We start from the raw sequence: 23,366 nt of genomic DNA, 5'->3' as shown, positions 1-23,366 counted from the left end.
TATAGTGTGTAGTAGTAAAAAACTAGTGTTGCCTCTGTTGGCTGATCGTTAGACTCGTTGGCCACTACTATGTATTCTATGAACACAACACAATCTTCTCTACAACTGATATGTTTGGTAAAGATTATTTTTTTTCTATCAATTAAACGTTAGTAGAAAGAACCATTATACCAGGCTCGTACTCAAGAATTAGTCTTGATTCTGTATTTGATATGATAAGTTTTAAGCTAAAAACATCATTGAACTATGACCCAAACCTGTAGTCCATCTTTTTGTATGATATCTTTTTAGAACAAATACTATTATGTCACATAGAGGGAGCAGCAATCAGTAAACTACTATCCATTTCTCAAAATAAAACACTGCATATCTGTCTAATCCAAATTAAAATATTGCATACAGGTCTTTTATTACTCATCATCATCATATTTAACAGGCTTATTAATTAGAACTCGCAAAATCACCTAACTTAGACGATTCTAAAGCATTCTCAATATTTTCAGCCATGCCTTGTAGGGATGAGTCAACATAACCCAAAAATAATTCCAAAGTCAACCCATCAACTGGATCAGCAACGAACGACCATTCAATCTGGCACCCGTTCTCATCATTACCATCCGATGCCAATACTTTCAACGTAGATACATAAGACTTGATCCCAATATTATTGTTTAAGACCTCATAGCTTAGACATCGCTCTATCTTATCAACTGTCAACAACTTCTCGTGACACCACTTGACGATCGCTTCTCCATCGTCTGATGACGATGGGGGCTTGGTACTGCTAGCGCAATAGCGGATAATTTCATCTTTATTATCACTATTCATTTGGTGACATGCGTCAATGTTTGGTAGCCAATGGTGGAAGTTGCAGAAATCTTCAAGGAGTGGCCATACTTGTTCTGCTTTGGGATGTTTTAGATTTGCAATGGATTTGCCTTCCCATTTGGACTCAAGTTGTTGGGTTGCCATAGAAGGAGAAATGAATAATAAGAAGGACCAACTTTTTTATATGAATGAATTAGCTGCACTAAGTATTTATAAGATGATCTTAAATTGAATATGATATGAATTATGATAAAGAGTATATTCGAACATTGACACTAGCTAGTGAATGTCCAAAACCATTGACTAGCTGGCCAAGATTGACCATTAAATTAAGGGTCCTCATTAATTAATTAGTAACTTAGTACCACCTAGATACTTCCTCCTGTCCATTTTACTTTTCATATTTTTTTTAATACGTTGAAAATATTACTAACCAACACCTTGTTTGGATGATTGTTACATGTTGTATTGTATTATTAGTTTAAATATAATGTTTTCATTAGATATACCAGTCAATTTTATGTGATTATAGCGTTATCTTAATATTTTCTATGTATTTTAATTTGTCTTTACTTATTATTTAATAATCTTATTTTATCTTTTACCCTACTTTTTCGTATATAGTAAGTATCTCTACCTCGAACCCTATTTTCTTTTTAGATCTATCATTCAATTCGTCAATGTGTGATATTATGTAACGATAAAAAATAATACAAAATATCATTAAAATAATACAAGACAATACAATATAACACATTATCTCGATTCAATACTAACCAGTTATTTTTAATGATTAGGACAACTAAAATGAATCAGAAAGAGTATTTAGTCATAAAACCTGATGTAAAGATCCCATAAATGTCGGTAATTGGTCATTTAATCATTGTTTTTGGACTATTACTTATTAATCTGAATCCTAGAATAACACATTAACATAGTTTGCTTTTGAATTTCAAGATTTTAAGCTGAATATCACTTACTAAAGTAGATAAATTTAACTTTGTTTTGTTTAATTGTGTGTATTCGTATTCACTGATTCAATTAATTTAAATTTACGTTAAATAAATAAGCTAAAAAAGTAAAATCACTTCCTACAAAAGGATCTTACTTTTAATTAATAATATAAGAAATTTCAATTATGGTCACAGAAAATGATAGATCTAACTTATAAGGCAGTGGGCATTAAAAAACGAGACGTAAAACTAACTGGCACAAATACACTACTACTCCATTTTTATTTATTTTTGCATAAATTGAAATAATGTCTGGATTTAGGTAAAACAATCTCCACTTTTAATTACACACTACTAAACTTAAATATTTTTTTAATAATGAATAACTGAAAAAATTATATTATAAAATATAATTATTTCTATTTATTTTTCACAGAACTCATTCATTGAGAAAAACAGTTTTTCATATATAAATGTTATTATCTTTTACTTTTTCACCATCGATATATTTATAAAATAATTATTAAATATTGTTAATAAAAAATTATAATTTAAGTCAACGAGGTAGAAGCCTAAATTTAGGCTACGAGCCTTTTGGCAAGGGAATTTGCTTGTAATGGGAATAGTGGTCCAGTTGGGTGTGGGTATACATCTCCTTCTTTTTTGGTTTTTTATCGATGAACTTTATATTGAAGCTCGGACTAAATATAATATAAATCATGTACGGCCGAGCCTATTTGGGATAGTACTTCTAACAAGATTTTTTACATATTTAGAATTCATACTCAAAACTTTTAATTAAGAATGAAATAGAATTTTATCGGGCATATATATGAATGCTACTTTGTCCAAAACTTCCTTTTATGACAGAATTTATTATTATAAAATAACGCCTGGTCTGAATTGTCTCTTTTGAGGGCTGTACACAGCCCAACAATACCCCACGGCTCAATTTTATTTTATTTTTTCTCTTGCGTTGACAGTATATAGTTTGTGGTTTGGAGAAATTTTGTCTATCTTAATTCATGGAATATATAATTCTTTTTTTTTATTTACTTGTTACTTATTCTCAAAATAATTTTTTATTTTTATTTGTCACTTTTGGCATATCAAGAAAAGAAAATAATTTTTCCATATTTTACTCTTAACATGAAATACTTATTTTTCAAATTATTTCTAAGACATCATTTAATAGGGGATAATTTGATAAAATATATATTATTAATTATTTCCTTAATGGATGTGCCAAATCAAAATGTTACAAGTAAAAATAAACAGAGGAAGTATTATATTTAATAACTAGGTAAATTATCCGTGCTTCGCATGGGATCAAACTATTTATTAAGCTTATATATGATCCTTTGATAATATCCGTATTTTTGGTACATACACTACATTTCAAGAACATTTTATCTTAAGACAAAGTTGTAACACCCCAAATATTTTTAAGCTAAGTCCCGAACCATTCTTCATTTGCGTGTAAAGTCGTATCAGATGATTCTTAAATTTGCTCTTAAGTGAAAGGATCAATTCTTTAATGTGGGAATGAAATTGGATATGAATTAAAGTCACAAGAATCCCCTGGCACAAAGTTGAGTTGAAAGCTTCCTTACCAATTAAGTTTTACATAAGATTCTACTTAGGTCAACTTTATACAATCATATCTCTCGGGACATAATGAACTAGGTGGCCATGACATATCAAATTAAAGGTCTATGAGTCTTCTTTCCAATGTCATCGAGTTTGCCTTATTTCGAGTTTAGAGTAAAAAATTATGATCCTTTTACTGGAACATATTCGGGCTGAAAAAGTAGGCGAACTCACTTGCCCAATTGGCGATCTGCCGAATAGGTTGGAGAATCGCCGAGTTAGCTTGCCGAAATGTCCCGAAAATGTTAAGCTTCTGTCTATTTGGGCGATCTAAAGTCCCAATGGGAGATAGGTATTTTCGACAAGGAGGCTTCCAGTCTACCGTTTTGACTGACGGGACTTATTAAAAGGTAGTTTTTTTTAATGATTTTTACGGTCCTCTTACATTCCCAGAAGGGTATTCTTGACCTTTTACCCTCAATTAACTTCCCTAAGTCTATCTCAAGCCCTAATAATCTCCCCGTGCACGCTCAACCCTCAGACAAGTCAAATTCACGCATTCTATATTCTCTCAAAGAGAAGCAATCAGTTTAAGGTTTCAAGTCAGCCTCATCTTCTCAGGTATGTAAGGCTATTCATAGTGTTGGACTAGTTCGTCCGCACGCCCTACATCTCAATTTAGTCAGTAGCAAGTCGAATCTAGGGTTCTGCCCTCAATTTATGAAATTCTAGAAGATGTCTTATGATCTTGTTTTGAGTTTTGAATCTTTACATTACGAGATTCACAATATTTTTTGCCTGGAGATTCTTGAATTGTCGTTCATGCTTGTAGTTCCACATGAACTCTATATATATTGAGTTTCTTACCAAAAATATTTTTTGATGATTCAAGTGAGTCTAAGAGATAGTTTTAAAACATCATTTTCATAAAAGTTTAAGGGAATTTAGATGGTTCCAAATGTATTATTTTTATAATTGAAAAGAGAGTACTATTTTTAGAAAAGTATAAAGAATTTTCAGACAGAAGTAGTACAGCTTCAGTTATCTCTCAAAAGAGGTCAATCCAGAGAATACTTTTATATGAGCATACAATATTATATTTTTGGGTGTAGTATTGAGCACCGATTTTGGATAAAAGTTAAGATAACTCAAACTCTATAACCTACGTCCCCAACGTAGATAGGATCGTGCCGCAAGACGGACGACTACCCACCTGCCTCAAGAAGGCTTTTTAGTGGATCCATTAGTTTAGTTGTATTCTATACTCCAACAAGGTATAGTGCGACTCTGGCAACGTGATAAGACGTTGTATCATCACAAGACTCATAGTGATGGTTATCGGTTAGACAAACTCCCTAATAATGTAAAGAATAATTATATATATATGAAATTTGGATTTGATAACCTTCGTCATGTCTCATGTGTAACTACTAATAATGCAAAAATCCAAATTTACATTTTAAAGAAAAATATGGGGTAAGATTATTATTTTTTGCGTGACCCAAATTTCAATAGTGCTTGTTCAAAAGACTTAATTAATGCATAACATGAGCTCGTGCATCATAATAATTCAGTTAATTTTTTATCTAAATTTTTACTTTATTAGTAAGGATCGCCTATGAATACTCCTACATTTGTTGATGTTGCGCAACAACTAGAATGTGAATCGCAAATCCTTTATTGTATTTAATGCTCTAAACACATGTTATTACTGGGACAAAGTATACCGAGCAGAGGTAGTGATAATTATTCTTTAGCGCGACCCGCTCGAACGATTGCTATTCCTTGTGACTCTATTTATTAGAGATATTAATTAATGTATGGTGAAAAGATAATAGTACCTCATTGAGATAAAAAAAATAAATAAGGATAATTTAGTAAAAAACAAATTTTAAGGGAGTGCAAAAGGAAATCATATTTTCCCTTTATTTTTAGTTAATCATATTTGATTTGATTGACCCTTTAAAAAGTGTAATTGACGAAATAATAAATTTACTATATCACTTTTTGAATATAATAAATTTAGTGTTTTAGAAAATGACTATAGATAATAATTAAGATAAATTAGAAATAAATAATAAATTATCACTTAGTTTTTTTTCCAAATTAGACAAATAAAAATAAACATCTATTTTTAATATTACAGACAACAAAATGGACAAAAGGGAATGCATGACTTTTCTTATGATAATACCAAATAGTAATTATTAGTTATATAAATACTTTACTTATGGAACTATGGTGGATAATGTTATTGATATTTTGTTATTATAATCAGATGTGACTAATGCAAGTCATAGAAGTATATTGTATCCTGAAAGTGTTTTTTCTTGTGTTGAGTGGGTTGGGTGTGGGTGGGTTTGGGGGGGGGGGGGGGNGGGGGGGTTAACACGACTTTTAAAGCAGAAATTTATGGTAAATTGAAATAGATTTAAAAATAGATTTTTAGTTTTACTTCTTATTTTTAATCTATCAAAAAAAGTTTCAAATTTTTTTTATGTTTTGTCATTAGTATTAGTTACTTATTTTAATATTATTTTTTAAGACCTAAGATTATATATCAATTAATATAAGTATTAACATAAATTACTTATATTAATTATTATTTATTAAAATATACGCAAAATTTAAATTCAATAAGTAAAAATGAACTGAGGAAGCATGAGCTGTTATTTTATGAGAAAATAAATAAATAATACTCCCCCCCTCCCCCGTCCTCTCCCCCCGTTTCTTTTAAATTGTCATCTTGCTTTTTTCGAGAGTCAATTTGACTAATTTTCAAATCTAAATTAGATTACATTAATTTGATATTTTAAAATTAAATTTTAGATATTCAAGAACTATACAAAAAATACTATAAATTGCAACTTTTTTTTATATTAATATGATAAAAAAATACATCTTAAAATGTTAATCAAAATTTATATTATTTAACTCTCACAAATAAAACTATGACAGCTTAAAAATGAATGGAGTACTTCGAGAGGAGGAATCCACATATACATTTGCTTCACAAGTCTCACATGACAAACCTTTGACCTTCACTTCTGAAATCCAAGGAGGGCGTATCTAGAGGGGTGTTGTGACTTGTGGGTTCACGTGAATCCATGTTCCCCTCTATAGATCATATATAGTAGTGTTGTATTTTTTAAAAAATATTTAAATATAAATATGTGAACCCATATTTAAAGTATCATATAATAATATGATGTTGATTGGGTATACCTCTCTAAGTGAGGATAAAAATTTAAATCTTATATCTATCTTCTGTTTTTTAGTAACATCTCTCCAAGTGGTTATCGGTTATACTTTTAGCGCTTCAACTAATTTTTCTTTTGTTTTTTCCCTTAAATTTTCAAGTGTGTTGCATCGAAAAATCCTAGAAAATTTAGCACTATAATTTCTTTACATAATTAAATCAAATGTGTATATTAAAATTTATAACTTTTTTGGTCGAACTAACAACTTTTATTAAAAAATTCCAACCTGTTTCAATTACAATCTTTCATCAGTTTCCTCCTCTATACTCTATTTGTTCCTATGATCAGGTGAATTATCTACATCAATTAAACAAATTATCTATCCATGCCATATCTATACTGTTGCATTTCTTTTGGGTGATGTCACACCCCGAGTCTACACCTCGGACGTGGCTAGCACTTGAGATCCATTGCTGGCCCCAAGCGAACCCTTGGCCTAACTTACTTACTCAGCGGAAGACTCTAAGCATTATTACAATGATCAAATGCACTTACTCAATTGTTAAATAAAATAACTTAGAATACTTAAAAGTCCACATTCAACTTGGCCAAAATGGCAACTCAAGTCTTAACATATGAAATAATAATGTAAAGACAACTGAACTACTAACTGTCTATGAAGCCTCTAAAACAAAGAGGGATGTCGGGACAGGACCCCCGATCATCCTAACAACTGAAAACTAGAAAGCAAATGATAAAAGAGTCCTTCGAAATGCAAGGAGGCTCACCAACTGACTCTGAGTGCTCAACCTAATCAACAAGGCGCTGGATGCTGATCCTAGTTACCTGCGTCTGCATCCTAAGACGATATAGGCTAACTGGCATCAGTACATTGAATGTACGAGTATGCGAGTTGGAATGCTAAACACAACTTAAGCTTGAAAAAGATATGAAAGGATCACTTACCTTGGCTTTACTCAACTCAAAATGCAGTGTAAAACAACAATAATAGTGAAATTTAAACAAAGCATTTAGAACAGTAAATAACAACTCAATTTTTTAAAGATATGCAATAACAAACTCAACTTTACTCATATATCAAAGTAATATAGTTTATGTGAGAGATTCTCTAACCAATAACCACCACTATGAGCTTATACAACGTCTTGCCCACGCTACCAGAACTGTCCTATACTTTGCCATCATATAGGACACCTTAACTAAGTGGATCCACTAGTCTATGCTAAAAGCATCTTAAGGAATCATCTAAAAAGTATGATCCTTTACTACCTATGATGGCTACATGGTTTATGGAGACTTGAGTTAATATGAACTCGCATCCCCATATCGGTGCTCAATACTACTCCCAAAATATACTTAGCTCATATGTTTTTAAAAAAACTTCTTTCTTTGGTTTGAAATAATTACTCAAAACTTAGCTTAAAAGCTCTCTTGGAATCGATGTTCCCTTTCTTGTTCAAATGTGAAAACATTTTAAACTCTTGGGAATACTTAGTTCCCTTATAACTTTTAGAGAAATGAACTCAACTCTTTACTCTTTGCTTAACTTAAAACTTAAGTCTTAGAACAAAGTTAAAACGTTTGTGAAAGACTTTTGAAAAACTTTAATGAACTTCTCTTGACTTGCTTCTTGACTTTTAACTTTCCTTGAATTGAATTATGGATTCAAGGATCGTGATTTGTGATAGGAAAGATCTCATGATGTTTAGGAGTATTTTTAGATAGCTGAACATTAAAAAAGATTAACAATTCACTATCTGAGGGTAGGTCCGTGATGTGGAGATGCATTTAAATTTTGGTCGTGAAAATAACTTTTGAGGCAGAACGGTCCGTGACCGCGAAGAGATTTTTCTCAAATCTGAGGAGCAGGTCCGCGACACGGAGCCAGTGCCCAGATTTGCTCGACTAAATTTCTTTTTCATTTTCCAGCCCCAATTCGCCCAAACTCGGTTCTTCTTTCCAAATTATTTTTAGATACAGATACCCAACAATTGTACCTAAGAATCTAACTCTAGCCAACTCAATAATTTGATGTAATGATCTCAGAAACTTCTCAATTTCAGGCCAACTCAAGAACAATATCAAATTCAAGAATACATATCAAGAACATCTTTCAAACTCTTTTAGGACGAATTCATGCTGAAATAGACATGTTTGGTATGTGGATGAACTAACCCAACGTTATGAAAGCCTGACATACCTTGTAGGATCAAATCCTTGAAGAAATCCGCAATCAATTCCTTACGAAACAAAGAATCTTGCTTTTCTCTTCTCCTTTCTCTTCCGTTCTTCTCTCTAGAACCCTAGCGTTAATTTCCAATTGTGCAAACTGAAACAATTCAGCAGTTTTGACCCTTAATTAATTCACTAAAAACGAATTAAAATAATAGGGTATCGAAAAGACCAAAACACCCTTTAAAAATCCGGATTGGACTTTTCTTATTTGAACAACCCAACTTCCAATGGGCATAACTCACTCATACAAACTCGGAATTGCGCAAACTCGGCGGCGTTGGAAAGATTATTCCAAGAGCTTTCCTGCCATATTTAGAATTACACCTATATCATCCTGATCTAGGAGTTATGACTATTTGAAGTTGACCGAAAACTCAACTTTTCCTAACTTAACAAAATTTCCAGATTTTCATTCTTTCCAAAAATGACTATTTCCAGTTCTTAGCTTCTTCCTAGTTATTTTAGTTTGCGAGAATGTTACAATATCTCCCCCTTGGGAAAATTAGTCCTCGAATGATATAACTCTTACTAGGCTAACGGTGTAACATGCAACATTAACTCAACTCCCAACAAGCAATGCAAACACAACATGCCAACTCATAAATTAAAAAGTACTAAGAAGAGAATTGGTACCTTGGTCTAAAATTTCTCCGGATTCGAAGAGATGTGGATGTCTCTTGTTCATATCCCCCTCATATTCCCAATAGCTTCTTCAACAAATTGGTTCCTCCAAAGGACTTTGACTGATGCTACTTCCTTGGTCCTCAACTTGCGAACTTGGCGATCTAGAATCTGGACAGGAATCTCTTCATAATATAAGGTATCCTTGATCCCAAAATCTTCAGTTGGTATGATCAATGAAGGATCGCCCATGCACTTCTTCAACATGGAGATGTGAAACACCAGATGAACCGCGGCTAACTCTTGTGGTAGCTCCAACTCATAAGCTACATTACCCACCCTTTTTGATATTTTGTATGGGCCAATATACCGGGGACTAAGCTTCCCCTTCTTACCAAACCGCATAACACCTTTCATGGGTGAAATTTTTAAGTACACTCAATCATCTACTTCAAACTTTAACTCCTTTCTCTTAACATCAATGTAGGATTTGTGACGACTCTGCGCCGTTTTCAACTTCTCTTGAATCACTTTTACCTTCTCCATAGCTTGATGAACTAAATCTGGTCCTATCAACCCAGCTTCACCAACTTCAAACCATCCAATAGGAGATCTGCATCTTCTCCCATAAAGAGCTTCATAAGGAGCCATTTGGATGCTAGAGTGGTAATTATTGTTGTAAGCAAATTCGATAAGAGGTAGGTGATCATCCTAATTACCTTTGAAATCAATCACACAAGCCCTCAACATATCCTCTAAGGTCTGAATAGTGCGTTCTGCTTGACCACCTGTTTGAGGATGAAAAACAGTACTCAAGTTCACCTGTGCAGTAAATTGTGCACCCTTATATGATATAATCGAAACAGGGACTCCATGAAGTCTTACCACCTCCTGAATATATAACCAGGCATAGTCCTCTGCTGAATGAGTGGTCTTTACCGGCAAAAAATGGGTTGATTTTGTCATTCTATCGACAATCACCCAAATAGAAACATGCTGCCTGCGAGACATTGGTAAACCTGTGTGAAATCCATATTAATCATCTCCCACTTCCATTCCAGAAGTTCTACATTCTGAGCCAAACCACCGGGCCTTTAGTGCTCTACTTTAACTTGTTGGCAATTTGGACACTAAGCAATAAATTCTGCAATGCCCTTCTTCATACTATTCCACCAGTACACCTCTCTCAAGTCATGATACATCTTTGTGGAACCCGGATGAATGGACTATTTGAAGCTATGAGCTTCCTCCATGATTCTTTCTTGGAGTCCATCCACCATTGGTACACACAATCTACCTTGATATCTCAATACGCCATCTCCCCCTTGTTCAAAAGCTAATATGTTTTGCTTATGAACATTTGCCTTCAATTCAAGCAAAATAGGATCTTGGTCTTGCTTCTCTTTTACTTCTGACACTAATGACGATTTAGCCCTATTCATCACCACTACTCCTCCTTCTGTGGAATCCATTAGTCGGACTCCTAAGCGCGCAAGTGTATGCACATCTTTCGCTAACTCTCTCTTTTCTTCCTCAACATGGGCCGTACTACCCATAGACAACCTTATCAAAGCATCAACAACAACATTTGCCTTACATGGGTGGTAAATAATACTCATGTCATAATCCTTGAGTAATTCTAACCACCTCCTTTGTCTAAGATTAAGCTCTTTCTGAGTGAACACATATTGAAGGCTTTTGTGATCAGTGAATACATCAACATGCACACCATACAAATAATGACGCCATATCTTCAAAGCGAATATTACAACAGTCAACTCTAAGTCATGGATTGGGTATTTCTTCTCATGAATTTTCAACTATCTTGAGGCATAAGCTATAGCCTTGCCATTCTTCATTAGTACACAATCCAAACCAACTCTAGACGCATCACAATATACAACAAAGCCTTGCGTACCTTCTGGTAAGGTCAACATTGGGCAGTAGTCAACCTCTTTTTCAATTCCTGAAAGCTTTTCTCACAAGATTCAGACCATTGAAACTTCACTATTTTCTGAGTCAACTTGGTCAAAGGGGACGAAATAGACGAGAACCCCTCTACGAACCTTCTATAATATCCAGCCAAACCCAAGAAACTCCTAATATCAGTTAGAGATGTGGGTCTAGGCCAACTCTGCACTGCCTCTATCTTTTGGGTATCAAGTATCAACTCTAATTCCATCACTGGAAATTATGTGGCCCAAGAACGCCACAGACTCAAGCGAAAATTCACATTTAGAGAACTTAGCATATAACTCCTTATCTTTCAAAGTCTGAAGAACTATTCTGAGATGGTTAGCATGATCTTGTTCATTCCTTGAATAGATTAGTATGTCATCAATGAAGACGATAACAAACATATCTAAATAAGGTTTGAAAACTCTATTCATAAGGTCCATGAATGCTACAGGTGCATTGGTCAAACCAAACAACATGACAAGAAACTCATAGTGACCATAACGGGTCTTGAATGTTGTCTTGGGAATATCATATTCCCTTACTTTCAACTGATGGTAGCTAGATCTGAGGTCTATTTTTGAAAAACAAGAAGCACCCTAAAGCTGATCGAAAAGATCATTAATTCTCGGAAGAGGATACTTATTCTTGATGGTAACCTTATTCAATTGGCGGTAATCTATACACATCCAAAGGGAACCATCTTTCTTTCTCACAAATAAGACCGGAGCGCCTCACGGTGAGACACTTGGTCGAATATGTAACATCTCGCAAATTCAAAGAACTAGAAAGAGTGCTTTTTGGAAATAATAAAAATCTGGAAAATTGGTTAAATTAAGTTAAGTTTGAGTTTTTGGTCAACTTCAAACGACCATAAATCCTGGCTCAGGATGAGCTAGATGTGTTTCCAGATATCGTAGGAAAGATCTTGGAATAATCTTTCGAACGATGTCGAGTTTGCGCGATTCTGAGTTTGTATGAGTGAGTTATTCCCGTTGGAAGTTGGGTTGTTCAAATAAGGAAAGCTCAATACGAATTTTAGAAGGACATTATGGTCTTTTCACCACCCAATTAAGTTAATTCGTTTTTAGCAATTAAATTGGGGTCTAAACTGAATTGGTTCAGTTTAGACAATTGGAAATTTACGCTAGGGTTTTTGGAGAAAGAACACAAGAGGAGAAAAGAGAAGAAAGAGCAAAGTTCGTCGTTCTTGAAGGTTTAGCTTGTGGATTTTGACAAGGATTGATCCCTAAAGAGGTATGTCAGTCTTTCATAGCGTTGGGTTCGTTCACCCACGCGCCAATCATGTTTATTTCAGCGAATTTTGTTCTAGAAAGTTGAAAGTTGATGAATCTTGAATGGTGTTCTTGAAATTGGCCTTCATTCTTGAGTTAGGTTGAGATTGAGGAGTTCCTTGAGGTTAAAATGTTGTTTTCTTGAGTTGTTTGAGTTAGATTCTTGTGTATATATATACTGGGTATCTGAATCTAAAGGGAATTTGAGAAAAAGAACCGAGTTTGGGTGAATTGGGGTTAGAAAATGAAGAAGGAACAAGTCGGCCAAACACTGGGTACTAGGTCCGCGTCGCAGACCTGTTCCTCAGAAGTGTAATTTTTCCCTTCGCGTCGCAGAGAGGTCACAGACCTCTTTGCCTCAAAAGTTATTTTCGCAACCAAAATTAAAATACACCTCCGCATCGCGCACCCATCCTCTGACAATAATTTTTTTTTAATCTTTTTCTCATGATTAGCTATCAAAAATCACTCATAAACATCATGAGATCTTTCCTATCATAAATCATGATCCTTGAATCCATCATTCAATTCAAGGAAAGTTAAGAGTCAAGTCAAGAGAAGTTAAGAGCCAAGTCAAGAGAAGTCAAGAGTCAAGTTAAGAGAAGTTCATAAAGTTTTCCAAAAGTCTTTTACAAATGTTTTAACTTTGTTTTAAGACTTGAGTTTTGAGTTGAGTAAAGAGTAAAGTTTGAAGTGCATTTCTTCAAAAAAGTATATTGGGACTATGTATTCCCAAAGAGTAAATGTTTTCACATTTGAACAAGAAAGGAAATTGAGATTTCGAAAAGAGCCTTTGAGCTAGTTTTCAGTAAAGAGTAAGAGTAAAATTCATTCTTCATAGATTATTCGGGAACTAAGTATTCCTAAGAGTTAAAATGTTTTCACATTTGAGTAAGAAAGGAAACTGAGATTTCTAAGAGAGTTTTTAAGCTAAGTTTTTGAGTAATTATCTCAAACCAAAGAAAGAGTTTTGTTTTTACAAACATATGAGCTAAAGTATATTTGGGAGTAGTATTGAGCACCAATATGGGGACGAGCTTGAGTTCGGATAACTCACGTCTCCATAAACTATGTAGCAATCATGAGTAGTAAATGATCATACTTTTTTAGATGACTCCTTAAGATGCTTTTAGCATAGACTAGTCGATCCACTTAGTTAAGCGTTCTATATGATGGCAAAGTATAGGACAGTTCTGGCAGCGTGGACAAGACGTTGTATCACCACTTAGGCTCATAGTGGTGGTTGTCGGTTAGAGAAACTCCCACAGAAACTATATTACTTTATTATATGAGTAAAGTTGAGTTTGTTATTGCATTTTCTTTAACAAACTAAGTTGTTTTCCACTGTTTTAAAGTCTTTTTATATATTGCATGTATTTTATTACTTTATATTGAGTTAAGTTATTCAGGAGTTGAGTAAAGTCAAGGTAAGTGTTTCTTTCAGATTCTTTTCAAGCTTAAGTTATGTTTAACATTCCAACTCGCATACTCGTATATTCAATGTATATATACCAGGTTCCCTGCATCTTATTATGATGCAGATGCAGGTAACCGGATCAGCATCCAGCATTTCATTGATCCAGTTGAGCACTCAGAGTCAGTTGGTGAGCCTCTTAACTTTCCGAGGATCCTTTTTATTGCTTTCAATATTTTAGTTCATTAGGATGTCGTGGGTCTTGTCCCGACATCTATCTCAATTGTTTAGAGGCTTCATAGACAGAGTTAGTGATGTTAGTTCATGAGTCTTTATTTTTCCTTTTCAGTTAAGTTGAGACTTCAATTGCCACTTTGGCAGTGAATGTTATTATAATACATTCTAAGTTATATTTTGAGCAGTTTAGTTTACTTGTTTTAAAAGTATTTATCTTGAATAAAGTCTTTCGCTGAGTAGGTAAGCCAGACCAAGGGTTCGCTTGGGGCCATCAATGATTCTCGAGTGCCAGCCACGTTCAGGGTGTAGGCTCGGGGTGTGACAATTATAGTATCAAAGCACAGACTTCAAGAGTCCTAGGGAGTCTATGAAGTCGTGTCGTAGAGTCCAAGTTATCGGTGTGAAGCGCGCCACATCTATAATTAGGAGGCTGCAATATTTTAGGAGCTATCTCATTTTCTTTATACTCATTTCGTGCGATAGAGTTCATTTCTATACAATTTCTTTCTAACTCGTGCTTACGCGTAACCGATTATTAGTTGGACTATTTTGAGAGTGCTTTCATAGGGCATTTCTTTCCTCGTGAGCTAAGGAAAGCAAATTGATGGTTGTCGACATGAGAAGCAGGATGCGTTTATTCGTTGTTGGGTTACCTCTTTTGTCAGACAAGGAAAGTATGGCAGCCATACTAATAGGTGACATGGGCATAGCAACGCTGATGATCCATGTGCAACAAGTTGAGGAGGACAAACTGAGGGATAGAGAAGAGTACAAGAATAAGAGGGCTAAGACATCAAGGAATGAATCCAGGCATGAAAATAGTAAAGTGAACCGGTCTTCTTTCCAACATAAGCAGAAAGGACCTGCTCCATCATCTGCTAGTACACCTGCACCAAGGAACAAATGTGAGTACAATAGTCATAATTCACAGCACTTCAAGGCTAGACCTGCACAATCTCAGGGTAGTGTGGCATGAAGAGGTAACTGGGCTCTTGCATGTGCTAAGTATGGTAGAACCCATCCAGGTAAATGTCGCGATGGCTCCACAGGTTGTTTCATGTGTGGATAAGAGGGTCACTTCATGAAAGAGTGCCTCAAGAACCAGCAAGGTAATGGAAATTAGGGTAATAGATCCCAATATTTATCAGTTTCTCCACCAGACAGAGCTGCACCTAGAGGGGCTACTTTAGGTACTGGTGGCGAAGGAACAAACCACCTATATGCTATCACAAGTCGCCAAGAGCAAGAGGATTCACTAGATGTTGTTACTGGTATGATCCAAGTTTTTAACTTTAATGGTTATGCTTTGCTAGATACAAAAGCGAGTTTATCCTTTATAACTCTGTATGTTGCGATGAATTTTAATGTTCTTCCTGAGCAACTTAGTGAGCCCTTCAATGTTTCTACACCTGATGGTGAGTCTGTTCTAGCAGAAAGAGCCTATCGTGGTTGTTCCATTTTCGTCCATCACAAGAGTACCATGACTGATTTAGTTGAGTTAGACATGATAGTTTTTGATGTCATTCTAGGTATGGACTGGCTTCATGCCTGTTATGCATTAATAGATTGTAGAACTCGAGTAGTCAAGTTCCAGTTTCTAGTGAACCAGTTATAGAGTTGAAGAGCAGTTCAACAATGCCTAAGGGTTGTTTTATTTCGTACCTTAAGGCAAGAAAGTTAGTTTCCAAAGGGTGTGTCTATCACTTAGTCCGAGTTAATGACTCTGGTGTTGAGATTCCTCCTATTCAGTCAGTTTCAGTGGTAAAAGAGTTTCCAGAAGTCTTTCCAGATGATCTTCCTGGAGTCCCTCCTGAGAGAGAAATAGACTTCGGTATACATACTATTCATGATATTCATCCTATCTCTTTTCCACCATGTAGTATGGCACTAGCAGAGTTGAAAAAGTTAAATGATCAGTTAAAAAATCTTTTAGAGAAAGGTATCATTCGACCAAGTATCTCACTTGGGGTGCTTCAGTCCCATTTGTGAGAAAGAAAGATGGTTTCCTTAGGATGTGTATAGATTATCGTCAGTTGAACAAGGTTACCATCAATAATAAGTATTCTCTTCCGAGAATTGATGATCTTTTCGATCAGCTTCAGGGTGCTACTTGTTTCTCTAAGATAGACCTCAGGTCTGGCTATCATCAGTTAATGGTAAGGGAATGTGACATTCCAAAGACAGCCTTCAGGACCTGTTATAGTCACTGTTGACACCCAATTTTGGCTCTCCACATTTGTTTAACTAAAGTTTTAATAATAATAATAATAATAATAATAATAATAATATATATATGTTACGAAATTATAGGAATGCGAAGAGATTTTTTTTTATTATTATTATTTATTTTATTTGATAAATTTATTTCATAAATATTATTTTTTATAAAAATTAAATATATGATATAAATATTACTACTTTCTCATTTTTTAGATTTCACGTCAAATTAATATTTTTCTTAAGGGTTAGCTCGATTTTTCCGATTAAATATAATTTCTATTATTGTGATGAATTTTTTTTTTTGACATTTTTCAAATTAGGAAGGCTTAATTAATTATTGAGTTACTAGTTTATATTAATTTTATTTTTTTCAAATGACTAATTTTATCAAATAAGCTAGTTTTGTAAAATAATTATTTTTAATTTAATAAATTATGGTCATTTAATAAACAAAGGGTTATAGTTTAAATGAACTTAATTTGAGCAATTTTGGCAATTCAAGTCCCCTTAAACCGGCCAATCCGTGTGTGCCACGTAGGCGAGCACATGGATTGTGCTTCTTAACTTTTGATCTCAACCCTCTATTTTAATCCAATGGTTTTAATTAATTCATCTTTTTAATATATAATCAAATATATATATATAGCAATTTTGGCAATCCAAGTCCCCTTAAACCGGCCAATCCGTGTGTGCCACGTAGGCGAGCACGTGGATTGTGCTTCTTAACTTTTAATCTCAACCCTCTATTTTAATCCAATGGTTTTAATTAATTCATCTTTTTAATATATAATCAAATATATATATATATATATTATGAATTCTTTTTTTTAACCCTTGATTTTTATTAACCGTCCGATCAAACGATCGGACGGTCAAGATCAAACCAAAGACTAAAAGACCCCTACTCTACCACCACCGCCCTATACTCTGTTTTTTCACGTTCTTCTTCCCAGACCGAACGTCTTCTCCATCAGCCACCCTCCCCTTTCATCTTCCCCCAAGATCACCTCAACATCTTCCTTTTTCCAGAAAATCGGACGCTCCAGGCTCCTCTCCATCACCTCCCCAATGTGATCCCCCCATCCCCTTGTCAAAAGAACGGCTCTAGGACGCCGGAAAATGGCACATCAGTCGCTCAACCCTCTTAAATCGACCTGAAAAGGTCGATTTTTGAACGATTTTCTTCTCCGTCATGATTACTTTGTTGTTTCCTCTGAGATTGATGTTTCAAAAAATTCAAATTTGAATTCTTGGAGCCCAAATTGGCTATAAAAGGGAGCCATTTGGTTCTCATAAAAAGGATCCATGAACATCCAAAAATAAATCCAGAAACAGGGAGAAAGACAATTTGAGTTCGGGAAAGGAGTTTGAAGTCGGAATCTCTTGACGTCAAAGCTTTAGTTGGCTGCTCAACACAAGTTCATGTACAGCCGGAGGGCTGGAGTTCCTACTTTGAACTAGTTATTGGCCTAAAATATTAGGCCAACAACAAATAGGATCATCTCAATGCTTGGAATCTCATAAATAGGAGTCCAACGTTCTTTAGTCTTCCCTTGGTTTGAATCTAATTATATAGTTTTGAAATGTTGACTAACCTTTATTTATCCCTACATAACTCTTTAGTTTTCGATTAATTGCTTGTCTTCTTATTTTGAAGATTATTTATGTGAGCCAATATTATTTGTTTGTGAATTTTGTTGAAACACTTTTAGAACAAAAAATGATAAAAAAATATTTCTTCTTGAAAAATGGGTTAACATTTTTTACTTTTAACATCTTTTTTAGGTCTTTTAAGTTGAAGAGAAGGGGGCTTATAGTTTGAGAGTTTCCAAATGAAGTTTTCAAAAGGGCTAAAATAACACTCATTTAGGCCTAACCTATCGCTTACAACTCCCAAATAAATTTGAAACTAATTTAAAAGCTAAAATAATTGCCTTTAGTATGTGAGGCTAAAATAATTAACTTGTGGAAATATATATATATATATATTTTTAAAGAAAATAAGCAGGGAAGTAGGCTTATATGTTTAACAAAATAGATGTAGCTATAGAATAAATCGCAATAGTTAGGCCTATTTTATATTCTTTACATCACCCCTTTACAAAATATATTGACTATTCTTACTTCTTTTTTTAAAAAAATCAAATATTTCTAAAACATTTAAATTTCCTAACATGTTATTTCAAGATTTTAGATATGCCAACAGGTTCAAAAATACAAGGTATATACATATATATGTTATACACAGAAGTGTACAAATTCTATATTTCTTAGGTTTTCTCTATACGCAACTTATTATTTTGTTACACTTTCATATTATTTTTTCTCATATCTATTATCACTTTACAAATGTTACTTATTTTTTTTTTATAATTTATAAATCCTTACGCTTAAATATACACATTACTTTACTACATATTTGTGCCCGACTACTCTCTCATTTTTATTTTATTTTTCTTTCACGTCTTAATTCTATAAAACGACAAGTTTTCATATCCTTTAAACCCAACATTTATTTTTGGTTACATTTATATAAGACACACACACACACACACACACAGATATATATATATTATTTTATTTTTTATTTATTTTTTTTAACACAAAATTGTCATACACTTTTAGCGCATTTAGTTATTTATTTATTTTTCTTACCGTTTAAGAAACATACTACTACCACTTTATCTAATAGACATATATATGTTGTACCTTGTATTTTACTTTTTTTTTTTAAAAAAAATCTTATAAAATTTACTTACCATTGATTTGAAAGCAAATAAATCAACAAGTTTTCCCAATTATATTTTTCCTAAATTGAGTTTAAGTACTATCTTCAAATAGGCTCTGAGGGATGCTTGATACCTTCCCCTCGAGTAACCAAAACCCTTAATCAGAATCTCACTGGTTTTGCAAATTAAAACAGTGTTTACATTCACATATTTAAAAAATGGTTTTCCTAATATTTTCCTTAAATTTTAGGTGGCGACTTTAAAACAAAAACAAAACAATTTTTTCCAAAAATCAGAGTGTCAGCCATATTATGTTATGAACTGTTTCGGCCGGTTTGAAATTGGGCTGCACTTTCTATCGAGTCTTTGGCCATACACGCACACACTGTAAACATGAGGGGTGTTCCTGCACTCCTCCGAAATTCTCTTTGGATTCCTTAGTTTCAGAGTTGGTGCAATTAACATAGTCATTGGAGAGATCTATCCCACATTGCAGGTGGGGCCAGCTGAATTCCCCATCCTATTTCAAGTGATGGATGTATCATTTAACTACAACCTGTTGCTGGGAAAACCATGGGTTCACATGGCAAGAGCGGTTCCTTCCACTTTTCACCAATGTGTAAAATTTCAGTGGGGTCATATAGAAGTTACCATCCACGGAGAGCTCAGTCACCCCATCCTTTCTGTTAATTCTATCCCAGTCGCTGATGAGTTTGACGGAGCCACCTTTCACACTTTGGAAATTATGCAAGCTAGAAGAGTCGGTGAGAAAGCAGAGGTAGGTAATACAAAGTTGTCAAGTTCAGCGAAAATGATTGCGTCAGAGATGTTAAAGTATGGATATCAGCCTAAGAATGGACTTGGACCTAACTCCAATGGCATAGTTGAGCCGATCCAGCTGAAGCATTAGAGAGGCACTAACGGACTTAGATATGAGCCTACCTCGGGAAGAGACAGTCACGGGTCAAGTGATACAATCTTTGTACCAGAACAATCTTTGATTCCAGATCAAGCTGGCGTTGATGACATCATAGAAGGAATAGGCAATCTGTTCGTGGCCATGGCTGGAGAAGAGTAGGGGATAAATCTCAACAAGTTGACCATTCGTGATGCCAAACCTGGAGAAATCTTGCAGAATTGGACCTCCAGCCCGTCACTATTTCAACCAGTCCTGGTAGTGTGTAAAAGTAGTCTTAATTTAAAAAATTCGCATGATCAAATTGAGGCTTGAATCGTGCCTAATCTTTTGTTGCCTGTCTCTTCTAAAAGCTAGAATGCTTTGAAATAAAAAGTCTTTATTTTCTTTAAAATTTCTCGTTATTTTAAATATCTATTTATTTTTACTTACCTTTTACACTTTTCAGCACTCATATTAATAAAAATCCTCGTTCAATGATTATAACATGTAACGAATCCACCGAGCAAGGCGAAGGCGATGAACAAGATCATGAAGAGTACGATGAGAGCATGATGCCGAAAAATCTACCACATGAGATAGAGCAAGTTGAAAGTCATAAAAAACCCAATATGGATGAAACAGAGGTTGTCAACCTAGGAGATGAGGAAATCGTGAAGGAAACACGAGTCAGCGTAAATTTGGAGGTTGAAAGAAAGCAAGAGTTAATAGAGTTGCTTAAGCAGTATGTTGACGTATTTGCTTGGTCTTATGATGACATGCCAGGATTAAACACTGATATTGTCTCGCACAAATTACCAACTGATCCCACTTGTCTACCCGTTAAGCAAAAGACAAGAAAATTCAAGCCAGATTTGAGTTTAAGGATCAAGAAAGAGGTAACCAAGCAAATTGAGGCGAACATTGTGAAGGTTACAAATTACCCCACATGGTTAGCCAATATTGTGCTTGTGCCCAAAAAGGATGGAAAGATTAGAATATGTGTGGACTATCGAGATCTCAACAGGGCCAGTCCTAATGATGATTTCCCTCTTCCAAATATTCATATACTCATCGATAATTGTGCAAAACATGAGTTGCAATCATTTGTCGACTGCATTGCAGGATATCACCAAATCCTAATAGATGAAGATGATGCACAGAAGACAGCGTTTATCACTCCATGGGGAGTGTATTGCTACAGAGTAATGTCATTTGGTCTAAAAAATGCCAGTGCAACCTACATGAGGGCTGTGACTACCCGTTTTCACGATATGATCCACAAAGAAATTAAAGTGTACGTGGATGATGTCGTTTTCAAATCCAAAAGAAGTTTAGACCACCTGGATGATTTACGAAAGTTCTTTGAGAGGTTACGTAAGTATAATTTGAAGTTGAACCCAGCAAAGTGTGCATTTGGAGTACCCGCGGGAAAATTAATGGGATTCATTGTTAGCAGAAAAGGCATAGAGTTGGATCCATCAAAGATAAAGGCAATCCAAGAGCTACCTCTACCCAAGACTAGGAAGGACGTGATGAGTTTCTTGGGAAGACTGAATTACATCAGTCGATTCATAGCTCAATCCATAGTGATCTGTGAACCCATATTCAAATTATTGAAGAAGGATGGTTCCATGAAATGGACAGATGAATGCCAAAAGTCTTTCGATAGAATCAAAAGATACTTGTCCAACCCACCAGTATTAGTCCTACCAAAGCCTAGAAAGCCTTTGTTATTATAGCTATCTGTTTTGGATAATGTATTTGGATGTGTATTGGGGAAGCATGATGAGACAGACAGAAGAGAGCAAGTCATTTACTATCTGAGCAAGAAGTTCACACCATACGAGGCAGGATACACCTTGTTGGAACGAACATGTTGCGGTTTGACTTGGATTGTGCAAAATTTAGGCATTACCTGTCTGGATACACAACGTACTTCATCTCAAGAATGGATCCACTAAAGTACATCTTTCAGAAGCCCATGCCTATGGGTAAATTGGCTAAGTGGCAACTTTTGTTGAGCGAGTTTGACATTGTGTACGTGACACAGAAGGCCATCAAAGGACAAGCCTTGGCTGATCACCTCGTAGAAAATTCGATGGACCTGGATTACAAGCCACTCATGACCTACTTCCCTGATGAAAAGGTTTTGTTTGTAGGAGAAGACATATTAGAGTCGTATGATGGATGGAGGATGTTCTTTGATGGAGCATCAAACTTTATTGGAGTTGGAATAGGAGCAATCTTAATTTTGGAAACAAGTCAGTATTACCCAATCTCAGCTAAGATTAGGTTCTACTGTACCAACAACATGGTGGAATATGAAACTTGTATTCTCAGAGTTAGGATGGCCATAGACATGAACGTCAAAGAACTCTTGGTGATAGGAGATTCCGACGTTGGTTCATCAGGTGCAAGGAGAATGGGCCACTAAGAATGTCAAGATCCTGCCCTATTTGCATTATATAAAAGAGTTGAGTAAGAGATTTACAAGGATTGAGTTCAAGCATGTCCCTCGAGCTCAAAATGAGTTTGTCGATGCTTTGGCAACATTATCCTAGATGATTCAACACCCAAACAAGAATTACATCGACCTTATCGATATAGAGGTACATGATCAACATTCATACTATTTACATGTAGATGAGGAACTGGATGGAAAACAATAGTACTATGACATCAGAAGATTGATAGAACCTCAAGAATATCCTGAAAATTCTACAAGCAAGCAGAAACGGACTTTGAGGAGGATGGCCAATCATTTTTTCCTTAAAGGAGAAATCCTATTTAGGAGAACTTTGGATTTGGGATTGCTGAGGTGTGTCGACGCCGCAGAAACGACAAGGCTTTTGGAAGAAATACATGTAGGAACATGTGAACTTCACATGAATGTTTCACTTTAGCAAAGAAGATTTTAAGAGCTGGATATTTTTGGATGACCATGGAGAGAGATAACATTTGGTATGTGCAAAAGTGTCATCACTGTCAAGTGCATGGAGATTTTATACGGGTTCCATCGCATGAGCTCAATGTGATGGGTTCCCCTTGGCCATTTGCCGCTTGGGGCATGGATGTTATTGGACCCATAGAGCCTCCCGCATCAAATGAACATCGTTTTATAACAGATAATGCAGTGACTAAGAAGGTAGTGGTATACTTTGTTCGCAAC

General features: G+C 34.9%; 1 protein-coding gene across 1 annotated transcript; it reads right to left on the bottom strand.

The window, feature by feature from the left end:
- Nucleotides 1–294: 294 nt before the first annotated feature.
- Nucleotides 295–1,044, bottom strand: LOC125842518 (lachrymatory-factor synthase-like). Its single transcript, XM_049521820.1, has one exon. The coding sequence runs from the start codon at nucleotides 970–972 to the stop codon at nucleotides 442–444; it is 531 nt and encodes a 176-aa protein (XP_049377777.1). The 5' UTR covers nucleotides 973–1,044; the 3' UTR covers nucleotides 295–441.
- Between the last annotated feature and the right edge of the window lie 22,322 nt (nucleotides 1,045–23,366).

This window comes from Solanum stenotomum, chromosome 10, assembly GCF_019186545.1.
Source record: "Solanum stenotomum isolate F172 chromosome 10, ASM1918654v1, whole genome shotgun sequence".
Lineage (NCBI taxonomy): Eukaryota > Viridiplantae > Streptophyta > Magnoliopsida > Solanales > Solanaceae > Solanum > Solanum stenotomum.
Note: the sequence above shows the minus strand (reverse complement) of the source record. Positions and strands in the feature narration are given on the sequence as shown.